This window comes from Manacus vitellinus, unplaced genomic scaffold (assembly GCF_001715985.3).
Source record: "Manacus vitellinus isolate BGI_N305 unplaced genomic scaffold, ASM171598v3 scaffold_16_pilon, whole genome shotgun sequence".
NCBI classification, from domain to species: Eukaryota; Metazoa; Chordata; class Aves; order Passeriformes; family Pipridae; genus Manacus; species Manacus vitellinus.
Window position 1 is genome coordinate 14,206,364 of NW_021939189.1, and position 14,742 is coordinate 14,221,105.

A 14,742-nucleotide genomic window follows, 5' to 3' on the forward strand; every position below is an offset into this window, starting at 1 on the left:
TTTTTTTTTTGGTCTTAGGAGGTTCATTTCTAGGCTTCCAGATAAGGGTAAGAAGATCTCTGATTTTGCTGAAAAGCTGAAGCTTGCCATTTTGCAAGAGGAGGAACTAGCCAGGACTGCTGAGCTGCTATCTGCTGTCAGGTTGGAGTTTCAGGCAAAACAGGAGGAAATTAATACAAGCAAACAGGAAAACAAAGATGCACTGAACTGTGAAGATTCATCAGACTTTAATGAAAACTCTAATATTAAAGAAATTTCTGAGATTCCTTCCAAAAGGCAGGAGGCAGAATGTATTGAGGAAGATGCCACAAGCACAGCTTTGGAAAATCAAAGGACTCAGAGGAAAAATGATGAAGTAAAGACTGTTAGAAAAGATCAGAGTCATTCTGTTGAAGTTGTCTCCACGTCAGCCACGAGCAGTCATCTGAAAAATGATCAACACATCTCTCAGAGCAGTACTGAGAATGGTACAGAAAGTGCAGCTACTTTGAATGACAGCAAAGACACTCTGGTTGATGCCTTTCAAAAAATCACAATTGTAGATGGAGATAACAGTGAAAAAATATTGGAAAAAGGGCAGAATGTGGCAAAACATAAGGGCAATGTGTTTGGAAGCCTGTATCCCAAGACACCACATTACATTGAAGTTCTGGAGGCTCGAGCCAAGAACCCAGTCATAAAGAAAAGCAAATTTAAAACAAATGCGTAAGTATTATGGGATAGAAAAACCTTTTGTGAGATAATTAATGTGTATAAAATTGGAAATGGTACAGAATAAGCATGATGGCTTTATTTTCTAGTCATAATTAAAGAGAGTCTCATGACACAGAGAGTTAATATGTTTCTCTTTAGCATTAAGTGCCACAGAATCTCAGTATTGAGCAGTGGCCTAATTCTACCCATTTGAAACAACTGTCATGAACCTTCACAGAATTTCATAGCCTAAGCTGCAGAACTATGAAACAATTGGCAAAACTCCTGTATATCAATTCTAGAATGTGTAGACTTTAATAGCAGGAAGTCTTTTGCTTTTCCTACACTTCTAGGGAAGTTACAGTTCACATTGTCTGTACTGGGAGCAATTTGTACTTCATGTGACTCCCAAAGCATTGCTACTTCAGCTTGCTAATAAATTGCCATACCTGGTTTGTTCACTGCCAGGTGTAAATTGTGTTATTGTCTCTCTGCAGAGAAACAGTTGTAGTTTTTCTGAGTGCTGCTTGTTTTTCATTTGTGTATGTTTTCATAGTACTTCATATTTCTTTTCAACTCTTGCACGTTAAAAATAAGCGTTGGAACTGAAGGTGTTCAACCTTGTGCTGCAAGTTTGGGTCACAACTTAGGTGATTTATGTCTTCCAGATTATCAGGAGAGCACAGTGGGTCATCTCTTGGTTCCTCATCCAGTCGATCCCCTGGGGGACTTGGCTCTCCAATTTCTGCTGAAGAAAGACGACTCAGAGATAAGAAACATTTGGATGATATCACAGCAGCTCGACTGCCACCACTTCACCACTCCCCTGCTAAGCTCTTACCCATAGAGGAATCCATAGCAATTCAGATACAGCAAAAAGAAGCTTATGAGGTCTGAATTTACTGTTTGGTCTGAAAAGTAATCATAGCATCAGGATCACTCCTAAAAAAGAAAAGATAAAGGGATCTTTTGATGATGATGAATTGAGATGGGCAGACTTTGAGGAAAGGCACTTTGTCTTGTATTTTTTCTTTTAATGATATAATTAAAGAATTTATTAATGCCTTCTGAAACTGTTATTCCTACGTTAGACAAAATCTTTGTGTGTTGATATGCTAAGCTTACTGCACTTATTTCACCTCTGACTAGAAATTAAATGTATACCTTGCCTATTAGTCTTTAAAGAGTTTTTTGCCCTTGCATAAATGAAGGCCTAGCAGTATTTGTTATTCTTATAACATGCAAGTATCTGAGTTTGCCTTTATTTATGCTATGTCTGAAGAATCCAAGTTCTGAGGTTCTTCAAATGCTGTTGTAATGGATTTTGACTTTCTAGTTAGTGTCAAGCTAATGTTTAAATTAGACACTATTGTGAAAGTGTTTGTTGCTGCTAATTGTTTTAAAAGCACTTGCTACTTTCATCATCTTTAAGGGAGGCAATTTATTTGGAAAATGGAGACGTTCTTTGCTGAGGTTGCTGAAAGACCAGCATTGCTTTTGCTACATGTTTACTGTGTACAGTTGCTCTCTTATGTGAACTGATTTTGTTCTGTAAAAACTGACATTAGCGTATCAAAGGTGAGGGCTGCCACATGGGGAATCTTAACTCTTATAAAAGGGTCTTCAATAATACATAATAGCACAGTTATGTATAAGTGTGAAAAGAAACCTGAAATTTCTTTGCTAGTTACTAAAACTTTTAATTAAACCCACTCTGGAATTGCTGATATTATGATGTTTATGCTGATGATGATATTTATGCTTTAATATATTAATTTTTCTGTGACAATGACAGATGAACACTTTTTCTAACTTGTGTCCTTTTTTTTTTCTTATGCAGGAAATGCAAGCCAAGCTGGCAGCACAGAAGCTTGCAGAGAGACTGAATATAAAAATGCTCAGGTTTGAACCAGAGGGAGAGGCCTCAATGCAGTACAGAGAAGTGAGGGATGAAGATTATTTTTCGGCAGAGGACTGAATTCAAGAAGGGATGTCTGAGGATACGCCATGTAACTGATCTTTGTGCAGTACTTCTTAAAACCCAAACCTGAATATTGAGAATGCTTGATCTAATCATTTTTTTCTTAAAATTTTCACATTACAGCTACAGGAAGGGTTCAGTGTAAACCTCATAAATATACATGTGACTAAGTGGTAACCTGAGTGCTATTTGGGAACTGTTTTTGCAGCACTTGGGGCATAAAGTAAGCTAAGGTTACTTGTCCATAAAGTAAGCTAAGGTGCCTGTGAACTGCTCACACATATGAAAGCTCTTGTCTTGTACAAATGGGAGATACTTCTTTTAATATTCTCTTGCTTTTACCTTGTAGTAAAAATACATACCCAGACAGCTACAATAAATCCACGATCCTTAGGCTGTAAGTCAGCTTCTTATCACACAAGAACTTGTTTCTCTGCCTGCACCTTAAAATAACACTTTCTGCCCTTATGTTGTAAATAGCTAAGAATTCCAAGTTATTTTGTAACTCAAATTCTGTTTGGGCTTTAAGGGACTCTGCTGTTTTATTTTTGTTTATCATGACAAAGCACATCAAGAGATCAAGTTAATCTGAAGACTTTAATATTTTTATTAAAGATGTTGAAGTTTTTCCTTATTTTTGTACACTGCTTTCATACTTTGAAATACTATTTTTCCATAATGTAAATGAAGAGATCCACCCTCTGGTTTTCTGGGAGAAAGTGTTCTGTCTATTTTAAGTTGTAGCTGTTCTTTGAAGATAAATACCAATCTTCCTTACAATTACATTTTCTGCATTTTAATACGAATTTTTGAAAGATCAGGAACACTCCTGAGAAGTATCTTACAATGATGTTCCACGTTGACTAGGATATTCCAAGCCTAGTTTGGGTTCGGTTCTAAAAAGCAAACCTCAGAGATTCCTTGTGTAGTTTGTCAACACCTGTTTTCCAAGATGTTGCAGCAACTCATGTGCAGGGCTGTCCCTGGATGTGTACATATTGCTGCAGGAATGGTGTCTCTGGAAATCAAAGGTGTTCCAGCTGCAGGTCATTCAAAAAGCTGCATGATATTATCTAGAACTGGGGGAGGAGGGTCTCTGCCACTTCTTGAGTGCATACAGCACTTCAGTAACAGGCAGTAACTCTCTCCCAAATGCTCCACGAGCTCTCCCAGGCAGTCCCTGTGGCACAGTCCACACCCTGGCACTGCAGTTTGACAGGTGGAACTGCTGCTGTGCTAATAAGTGGTATTTTTTGACTAGGTCTTCTGTGGTTCTTTCCTGTACCCTTTCCTCTCACAGCCTTTGTGTTGTCATTGTTCGTTGGCTTCTCATCAGCTGCTCTTCCCTTTTTCTTATTAGATTTAACCTCCTGTCACTAAGCCAAATTCATACTCTGCATCCCTGCACCACCCATTCCCTTTCATATGACATTGTTGCCTGTGTCTGCATTTAACTCCTGCCCTGTGTCATGGATCCTCCTGCCACTGCTATCTTACCTTGCTTTCTGGAACTCCATCTAAATACCAGCTGTGCACCTGGGCACTTCCCACTCATCTCAGTCCCTTGAATATCCCACAGAGGCCTGAATGTCTTTGACTTTTTGCCACAGCTGCCTTCCTACTGGGGCTTTCCTTTCTTATTTCCCATTTTGGTTTCAGACTCTGCATGTGTTTGACCCTTCCAGGCCTTCTGTCCTTTTTACCACCTTTTCCTGGTTTGGTTTTTTTTTTCCCTTCTCTCTTTTCTGTGCTCCTTCTTCTCACCATCACTTGCTTTTGTCAGCACAATTCTTGGCATGTTGTCAGTCATTCACAACCATCCTTCAGCATCCATGCTGATGACCCAGCTGATCCTCAGTTGTATCTATTTCTGTTCAGCCAGAACACAGGCCAGAGGAGTGCTCCTGTCTTGTGGATGCTGCTCGTCTCTCAGGTCACCTGCTTGTCCAGCTGCATCTTGTCATCATCCCTCTCCCCACTGCAGTCTGTGCTGCTTAAGGACAAGCCTCAGGAGTGTATTGGCTTTCCCTTTGCTGTTGCATGAAGCACAGGTTGCCACTTCCAGGCCATTTGCATCTCTTCCCCTTCCCAGGATCATCACCCTTGTCCCTGTACTGGCTGTGCTGTCACACCTTTTAAGGTGCTGTGTGTATTTTCTCCATGTTGGCTTTTCTGTGCTAAAGGAATCCACACAAAGCTGCACAGTAGGGATCTGTTTTCTGGAGTACTGAAATCTATCTCAGCCTAGGCTTCTGCTGACCATCCCTTTCCCTAACAAAAACTGAGCTTTCCTTGCACTGTTAGCACTTATTTTTGCTCTCTAAATTTTGTGAAGCAGAGGCAGTTTTCTTGGTCTTTATTTTGATAATAGTCAGCATGTTGGGCCTTTGCCAAAGTGATCCCTTGAATGGGCAAACTTCACCTTTAAGGGGGGGGGTGTGTGGGTGTAAATCACTGTGGTGACAGGTGAAGTGCATTATGTATTTGTTAAACAATTAGCAGCTGCTCAGCACAGAGTTGGGGAGTCTTTGTGGAAGAGTGGGCTGTGTGAATACAGAGCCAAGCTTGATGTGGATTTTAAGTTATTAAAAATTTTTTACTACTGCAAAACCTGGAAGCTTTTCTGGGAAGCTGGTTCTGAGCACAGGTATGCACTTTGAATTAAGATTCTGTGAATGATAAGAATGCAGAGTCAGGTATAGAGTCCCATGTTAAGGAGGATGTGCAATCTGGAAGTTTGTAAAAGGTTAGCGATTAAGAGGATCATGGAATGATTTGTTGGATAATAAAAGGACAAAGGAATGGTTTGGTCATGCTGAAGTAAGTTTCTGATCAAGTATGGTGTTGCTGTTGTGTATTTTGCTGTTCTGCAGTTCCAGAACATTTCAATATGTATATTGAGAGTTGAGAGGATTGTTCCCTGTTTTGGGAGTGGACTGTTATATTGGAATGGGCTGTCAACACAGTAAAAATAAAGAATTGATAGTATGTTTCTGAAGTTCCTCTTGTGAATAATGTTTTGTCTTGGCCATGTAAAATTTAGAGGAAAATTGGAACTCTTTTTCTTCAGTACTTCACAAGGAAAGCACTGGAGATGGAGTAAGGAAATAAATTGCTATATAGAGAAAGAAAACTTTTGGGAATGCAATGGGTAAGAAAAGACTCTTAAGACCTGAAGGTGGCCCATCATGCAGGTCTGAGAGATGGCACAGAGACAGAGCTTAGCTGGTGTCCTGTGAGCCAGAGAGCTTTAGCATGTGAGGCAGTATCTGAGCAGCAGCACCTGCAGTCCCTTGATTTTTGTGTTGCTGGGAGTACCTGATTCCCAAACTGCACAGAAGAAAAACACTGTAATAGAGTTTCTGTTTGCAACTTCACCTTCCTGAGGGAAAGAATGTGCAATCTGGTTTGCCAGCTGTGGTGGTTGCATGATCTAGAGGATTTAGCTGTTGTACTGAATTATTTTTTGAGGACTGTAAGAGTAACTAAGAGTAGAAAAGACATAAGCTTTTCCTGGTTTTTAGACTCTTGTTAGAAGCTTCCTGTCTGATGGCTTGTGGACTACATGTAAGTAGTTTTTCCAAAAAAGTTGGTGACAGTAAGCTGCATGCTCCTGTGTGGAGGAAATGGGGCCTGCAAACTGAGAGAATTTGGAAACCATGGCTCTGTGCTGTGGAATTTCTGAACCTGCCAGAGGGACACAGGATCAGGAGTCAGGTAAAAGAATATCCAGACACTACAGACTGATGAATCAGAATTTTAGTGGGAAGCCCTGGCAAAAGCTGATCATGCTCCACGAGCATCCCCAGGCAGTAGTTTAGGGGTTTCTGCCTGGAACTCGCAGACAATTCCCGTATCCCAGACCACCACCAGCTGGCAGCCTTTAGCAGCCTCGTGCAGGAGGTGGGACCTGAGCAGCCTGAACTGTAGGTGTGGGGCTGGCTGGCTGGTTGCTTTGTGCAGCTCCACTGCAGAGCCAACTCCCTGGCTCCAGGAGGCTGACTGTAATCTCAGTCATGTACCAGGCTGGGGTTTACCAGTGAAAATCATCTGTAGTGGGACCCAGTTCAGAACATTTTGGGCACAATTTGGGTGGTGTCTGGCTCCTGTTCTGCTTTTAGCAAGTTAGTGCCTGCAAGGAGTGTACTTGGGCCAGGGGAATTGCAACTGGCCTTTTATAGCAAATGAATGGCATAAAGGGCACAAGAAATGGGAGTCCTGTGTTGGAAGAAGCTGTGCCGTACCCTCTGCACTCTGCTGTAGGGAAAGGTGGCTTTTCTCAGCTTTGCCAGCCTTGATTCCTTTTCAGAGCAGTATAAGAAGGAAGCATAACTTCTCCAGAGTATTTTGTAAGGACAGATTTTTCAGGGAGTAGGTCTTGCATGGTGTGGCCTTGTTCCAGGGAGGTGCTAAATGACCTGTAATTTCCCTTAGCTTGTGGTTAGCCACCGCTTTTAGGATGGTATGTGTGGAGAATCACCACTGAGATTTCCTGGTTTCCTAATGTTTGGTTTCAGGTTGTGAACTCCCACATTCTGGGAGGGCAAGGGAAGTGGAAAAGGCAGCTGTGTGAAAACAACCTTTATTTTTCCTTTCCCAGTCAGCTAATGATTGTATTTTATTCTCAGTGCTATGTCACTGCTGCCACTGTGGCAGGCAGATGTTAGCTGACTGTAGCTGAAACATTTTACAATCACATTGACTTTCCATGGGATATGGATACTTAACTCCATTTGACTCCTAATACAAACTGTAATTATTATTATATATGCAAAGCTTTAGAGGCATTTAGTCATCTCGTGTTCAAGGCAGCTGTTGTGATCATTTGATTGTTAAGATTTTATTAAATTGGCCCTTGATTTGGTGAAGCGTGAAATCTCCATTGTAGTACTGAAGTCAAAGCTTGATTCCTCTAGGAACATTTATGTGCAAGTGCTCTGTTGAACTGGGATATTGCCTCTGTGTTTTGTTTAATCTCTGCGTGCAAGGGAATTTGTGAATAAAGAGTTGTGAACAACTTGCTGGATGTGAGGGGACATAAATGAGCACAGTGAAATGTGTGTGGGAAGCAAATTGATTTTCAACTTGCTAGAATCATTGAACTAAGCATTTCACTTCTAATCACCCAAATGTGAGTGAATGTGTCCTGCAGCAGTAAGTGTAAGAGAGATTTCTTGATAGGAAAATTTGTAAGAATTTGTAGTGACACCCTCATTGCTTTTCTTTCAGGTTTGATACTGGGGACCATAATTGTGTCATGCATGAATTGGCAGATCTCCACTGAAGTCATAAGGGAGATAAGTGGAGCCATAATGCTTAATGAACATATTCATATTTCCTCCCTCTCTCCACACAGCTGGTATTAATGTACTTGCTTATTAGATCAAGATAGTGGTATAATGTGGCAAGAGTTGGAGCCCAAGGTTTGCTGAGTCTGAAGCTGAGCACTTGATAGGAGATATTCTTTGTACACTTGTGAATAGAAATTTCAGTTGCTGCTGCAGTGATAGGTACTGTGATAGAACCTGTGATTCTGTGAGAAGCCATGGGATTTTGTTCTGCATACACAGAATTCCAACTGAATCTGGAGGTGCAGTGACACCATTTGTGGAAGATCTTGGTGAGGGAGAATGACTCTCAGCAAGGCTGAATGCTCAGCTGTCAGGGCTTTGGCTGGTAGGTGGATGCACTTCCCAACTGACAGTGCAGGGAGAGTAAATTACATAGTGAGATTTGCATTTCCAAGTCCTTTAGGCAATTTTCCATTGAAGTTTCAAAGTGCCTGATCAGTGAGAACTAAAACTCCTCACCAAGGGAGGAACCCAGGCTTAGTACCTGGGTACTATCATGAAAACAGGAAATGGCATTGGTACCATTTTCTCCAGCCATCTTATAGCTCTACTTCCACTTATATTGAATTAACATTGATTTTCTTCTTTTTTTCTTACAAATCCTTAAAAGTAATCTTCCAGAATTCGCCTACAATAAAATGAACTGCCTGATTTTGGGTAACAGATAATATATATAAAAATGAGCTGTGTTATCTAGCTGTTTGCATTTGAATGTATGAAATCTTCAGAGACTCTGTGATAAGCTCTCTCTGTTTAAGTCACTGTTATGACTGGTCTGTGTTCTCTCCTGGTTACTATAAAAGTCTTGATGTAATTCTGGTTTCCAGAGTTACAGATCCATCAATTCCATTTGTAATTATGTGTGAAATTACTTTGTCATTGGCTTTCCCCTGGCTTTTCCCTTATGAGGAAAAAACCTCAAGCCACACAGATTCACGAAATCTTCATTTTATGTGATAATATTTTTTTACTGACCCAAGTTATTTCTTATTGGTTAGAAATTCTTATTCCCTGAGAGTTCAGAGAAATTCTTATTCCCTGAGTATTCAGAAAAATACTCATGTATTTCTCTGAACTGCTTTAAGCTGGCATTGTACTGATTATAGAACTGCTTAAATGATAGCTGATGATAAATATTATCCTTGCACAGACATTGGGCATCATCATGTGTCATGTCTGCAGACCAGTTTTTTTGCCTGCACGGCAGATTTTTGTGGCTGTGAGCCAGGAATTTTAATGAAAGAAAACATCAAAGATGCAGAAGAAATGAGAATATTAGTCAAGGAAGATACACAGTGATGCTCTCTGATAACCCCTGGTAATTGACATTAGAACTATGTGGGAGCAACTTAAATAAACATCTGGACACTGAGTTTAGACATTTCCAGTGACAAAACCCAGACAGATCTTGTGGACTTGCAATAATAAATATTTCAGCGCAGTCCACATGAATCAACTTAGAATTCTGTTTTCAATTATTCTAGTTTTATAAATATATCATAGTTAATTATTCAGGGATACAGTTTCTTTTGAAGATTAGGGAATTTGATGTTTGCTTCATTCACATAAAGTTCCATTTTTTATTTGTATCAAACTTACTTGTGTTTGTACAAAAACAATAGTACAAGCTTGCCAGAAGCCTTTAAAGCAGAATGCAACTGAACTTTTCCTGGGGTGGAGGGGTCTTTTCTGAAATTCCTGGCAGTGCACTGTACTTCATTCCAGCTATGGTAACCACTTAAATTGTGCTGAAAAGAAAATTATAAATAATCATTTCAAAAGTTCTTCTCAATATTTTAAAAGATTCTTTCCTTATCATTTTACTTTTGGTAATGTGATAGTGCTAAGAATGTGGTATCCCTTACAAACAGTGAAGAGATGTTTATATGAGCCAAAGCATTTAAAAGAGGTAGCAATGAAGCTACAAGACTGAATGAAATACTGGTTGCAGTCCAGATCTGATCCTTGTATTACAACTGTGGTGAGGGAATGGCTAGGAAAAGCATACTCACTTTTTTGTGTAACTTTTTGTATTTTTAGAAAAGCCTCTAGTGTGGGATATAATTGCAAACCCACTTATTTCAGGAGGAGTGAATCATGTCACTGAGTTTGAGGAGTTATTTACACATTCTATTAAAATTACTCCCTTTGTGCATTTATTTTTTTAATTATAATTTTGAGTTGATCTGTACCTTTGGCAGGGACCCTGGACAAGACGAGGGTTTTCTTCTGAAGTGTGTTCAGGATTTGGTAATTTTCAGTTGCCCCTTTTGGTTTAATTTATGATCCCCCACAGCCCAGCCTGTCGACATCTGCACATGTTTCTGCAGTTGTCACCAGCAGGAGCAGTAGTGTGAGCCAGCTGCCAGTGTTGTCAAGTCTCTGGCTGAGTTATGTTTTACCATTGGATTAAGAAAGTTTTAGGGATCTGCTGTGTCAGTCTGACCTACAGGTCATCATCCCTTTCAGAGGTGGAAGAGGCAGAATTGTGTTGAGTACAATTCAGAAAGTTCTTCTTGTAGTACCTGTCAAAATTGTTGCATCCTGAATCAGACTGAGTTCGTGTGGCAGTTCAGCTTATAAAGGACCTTGGGAGAGCTCTTGGCCAACCTCCTGCATGAAGCAGTCAGCTGTGAGGCCTGATGAGTTTGCTCAGGGCCTTAATCCAGTCTGGCCTTGAAAACCTCCAAGGATGGAGATTATACAACCTCTCTGTGAGGCTGGGAGCGAAGACTCTCATTTCATCTTATGCCTGGCTCTGTCTTTTGATGACCTTCTCATGGTGCTGGGGGATGCTGTTCAACCCCCTGGAAGTGTCCCCTTCTCCAGGCTGAACAGATACTCTGCTGGCTCAAGCAGCTTGCTCTTTACCACGACCCTCAGAGGCTTTTCAGCAGGGCTGCTCCACAGCTTGACAAGGCAAGCACATTAGGAGGCTGCAGGCTGACAACTGTATTGCATTCAGTTCTGTCACAGCTCTCTCAGATTAATAAAATATGCTTTCTGCTTTCATGTTTTGCAAACAAAAAAAATGTAACCTAGGCTCAGATCAGGATAGCCATGCTACCCAAAACTTCATAGCTAATTAAAACAAGGCAATTTTGTGCTTTGTAATCCTTTCTATGTACTATAAAAATGATGGATAAGGAAGCACAGTGAAAGCTATAAATTAGCCTTGAGTTTGATAATCTAATAAGAGCATCTCTTTGGCTGTTTCACCTCTTGCTCAGTGATCTATAGCTTGGTAATTAATTTTCCTTAGTTTTAACCTTGTATTTATTAGAATACCTAATTCTTTATTGCTAAAACTACGCACCGGAAATTTGTAGTGTTATAGTTCAGACAGTGCAATCTATTCATTGTTATAGGAACACAGAGGAGGAAGACAAATTATTTAGAGGTTTATTACTCAGGGAGGTGCATTTGAGCAAAAACAGGGAATAAAGCAGAATGGATAAACCTAAGAGGAAAATGTAGATTGTGAATATTAAGCAGGTCTTGTAATAGAGGAATTATCTGTTGAATGATGCCCTGTGGGAAAGTGTTCTATTCTCAGCTGCAGGTGCTTATGGCTCCCCTGGACAGAGCATTGACTGCAGAGAACAGCTCTGCACTGACGGGGTAAATGGGTAACTGGGGTGTGCTGCTGTGTGTGCTGCCCCTTGCCATGGCTGCAGCATAACCCTCTGTTACAGGGCAGCTGCTCTTTTTAGTTTTCTTTGTGGTTAAATCCTGATGGTGTGGTTTGGATACCTTAACTCCCAGGAAATTTTATGGAAATTGCTCATCGGATCTGGGATCTGAAGTACATTGACAGTTCAGGTTTCCTCCTCCAGTTTTGTTTTCTGATCTTGCTGAAAGGATGGGGCAGTCTGGGTAAATGCATTTACTTATCAGCTGTGCCCTGTTCCAACACTGGTTACTTTTTCTCAAGAAGGAAAAATGCTGGTAAAAAACAATAATAAAATTAACTTCAAATTATTTGTAGCAGATGTAAATTCTCTTCATGCCTTCTTTTTGTGCTTTGTCTAAAGGCAAAAGAGCTTGAGCTCTCTGTCTTGACCCTTCCTTTGACTCAAACTGCCATACAGTAGAGAGGAAAGGAACTTCATAGGTTTGCATATGTGGATGTTGAGATGCCTGATATATATACATTTAAAATGCTAAGTCATTTCTCTCTTTGGTATTTTTATTTCGTAAATGATTAAAAAGTTTGGTAGAGATCCAAAAATAACAAACTTCTAGGTACATACATTACAAGCTGATTTTTGTACTCAAGTGCCACGTACTTATATGAAGACAAATTTTAAAAATTAAAGCAAGATGTAGAAAAAATATTAATCAAGTAAAGATTTCATTAGATAGTAAAGGCACAATTTGTTACTTTATAAATAGCACTCAATTTAAAAGAAAAAAACCCGATGAAACAAATCCAAACTTCACAACCAAAAGAAAAACCAACCCAGCAAGCAGCATATATTATTATTAGGTTATCAGAATCCTCCTGCAAAACAGAGTACAGGTCAGGTATATTAGCCAGATGTTCAGAGGAGCTCTGTTCTCTATCTTGCAAGCAGTTGCTCAGGGTTATCAATCGTGTTTGGCTTCTAGCATAAAGGGAATTGGCAAAGTACCATTTCATATTTCATCCATTATGCCTGTCTTATGAAGTATCACACTCTTCTCCCCCCAAAAAGGGGCTCTCCCTTTTGTTTTGTGCTGGAGAGATCAGACTGTGCTTTTACTGGTGGTTTGGGTTTGTGGGAGACTGTCACCCTAACTGCACATTTCCTGTCTTTTAAAAACAGGGAGATGAGAGATAAAGTTTCATAGGTCCGGAGAGAGCAGCAGTTTGTATTTCAGTCTGTGTCACATCTATCTAACCTGTATGTGATCCATAATTCTCTGCTGCAACTTTGGAGCAAGTACTCCAGGGAACATGGTGTACTCTCTTTTGTGCATGGGTGTGTAAGAAAGGATACCTCCAAAATAGTTGGAGGCTCTAAGACTCAATGATGTAGAGATCAGGATGAATGCCTAGAACACCTTTTGCAGACGTGTCAGGAAGGACAGCATGGCACTCATTCTTAAACCTAGGCTGTCCTTAATACTTATGTTCCCTGCTAAATTGATGTCTAAGTAAATAGCTTGACTGGTGGGAGTAGAGGAGACGTGAGAGTCAGATTACACTTTATCACAGAACTCGATACGAAATCCGTATTTTGTTGCCTGGACAGTGCAGGGAGATGGATATCTGTGGTAGTAACATAAGAGGATGTTTGTAGGAGTGCTGTATGTCACAGGGTTGCCCTGCATCAGTTTGCATTTAAATACATTGTACATGGGCTTTGATCAAGGACCACGGGGCCACGTCCAGCCAGTGGAAAAACAGGAGGCTTACTGAAGGATTACAACCTGCCACTGCAGCAGGAAATATTTTTCCAGGTTGTGGTTTTACTATTATTAATACTGGTGCTGTATAATACAGTATCACCCAACAGAACCAATTAAACCAGGATATCATGTGGATACACAACTTATTCCTGTTGACTGTGTAGCCAGAGCAGCCAGTGTGATGGTTATGCTGCCTTTATGATTTTATGCCAGCTGTGTGAGGACAGGCAGTACTCAATCTGGCACACAGCCTGCCAGGAGAAGAGTGTTTTTTGGAACAACTGTGAGACTTGTGGGGTCAGTTAATCTGTGTTGCCATTTATTTCACCTGCCCAGGAATGTTTTGTCTGTGGTCAGGACTAGGTGCTTAAAACCAGGCGCTGTCTGATGGAGCGAAGACCTCAGCAAAGTCCCAATTTGTGCTTCTCTCTGGAGAGTTGATGTTCCCCCCATGATCACCCTGTTCCCCACTGCAGAGCTGTGCCATACAAGGCATTTTGTGGCTTTGTTATTGTGACAATCGTTCAAGCCTGCCATAGTAATTTTAAACCCTTTCTCTCTTAGAAACCAATGGTTTTTTATTTCTTTCACAAAAATGGCCTTGTTTGGAACTTGCTTTAGGGTTTGAAAATTGTAATTAGTTTTTTGTATAATTAGCTAGTGCACTCCTGGTGTAACACTATCAGAGACACCGGTGTGGCACCAGGCAGCGCCCCAGAAAGTTGGCTGGGCTTGCAAGGGCAATGGAGCCCCTCTGCCAGGGTTAATGAAGCCCCACTAATGAACAGTCGTGCTAGGTAGTGGAATCTCATGTCAGTAGAGCAACCAACCATGATAAAGTTTGAATATTAAGAGGCTTTGAAAATGTCCTTTGATATTTTTATTGACAATACAGGTGTATGCAATCCTGCCTGATCCTACTTCTGTTCCCATTGCATGAGGAAACTGTTTGCAGTTTCTGAGTAACAGCTTAACTCCAATACTAACACATTTTTCTGTGGATTTATGATATTCTGTCAAGCTAGGCTAACCGACTTAATCATGTAATTAAATATCTAGTTCTTTCATGATACTTTAATTAAATATCAGACCCTCCTTAGGGAGCTTAAGAGGAAGGGAAACACAGAAAGCAGGAGTATCTCCCTGCAAGTCTCCCCCCAGCCAGGGACTGGGGGATTGTGTTTGTGAGGGTGGCACAGCCCCGGTGACAGGAACTGGAGCAGTGACTGGGCTGAGGGCAGGTCTGGGGCTGCCTCGGGCAGCAGGAGATGGTGTGGCCTCCCCTGAGCCGCAAGGAAAAGCTCGGCGAGAGCTGAGGAAAAA

General features: G+C 40.7%; 1 protein-coding gene across 1 annotated transcript in view; it reads left to right on the top strand.

Moving 5' to 3' along the window:
- MYZAP (myocardial zonula adherens protein) overlaps positions 1-5,672 on the top strand; it is a 53,066-nt gene extending 47,394 nt beyond the window's left edge. Inside the window, exons 13-15 of the mRNA XM_029958704.1 lie at positions 19-705; positions 1,362-1,584; positions 2,534-5,672. Of these exons, the coding sequence (XP_029814564.1) occupies positions 19-705; positions 1,362-1,584; positions 2,534-2,671 (1,048 nt within the window). The 3' untranslated portion in view covers positions 2,672-5,672. The remainder of the gene's footprint in view (positions 1-18; positions 706-1,361; positions 1,585-2,533) is intronic.
- Positions 5,673-14,742: the final 9,070 nt, after the last annotated feature.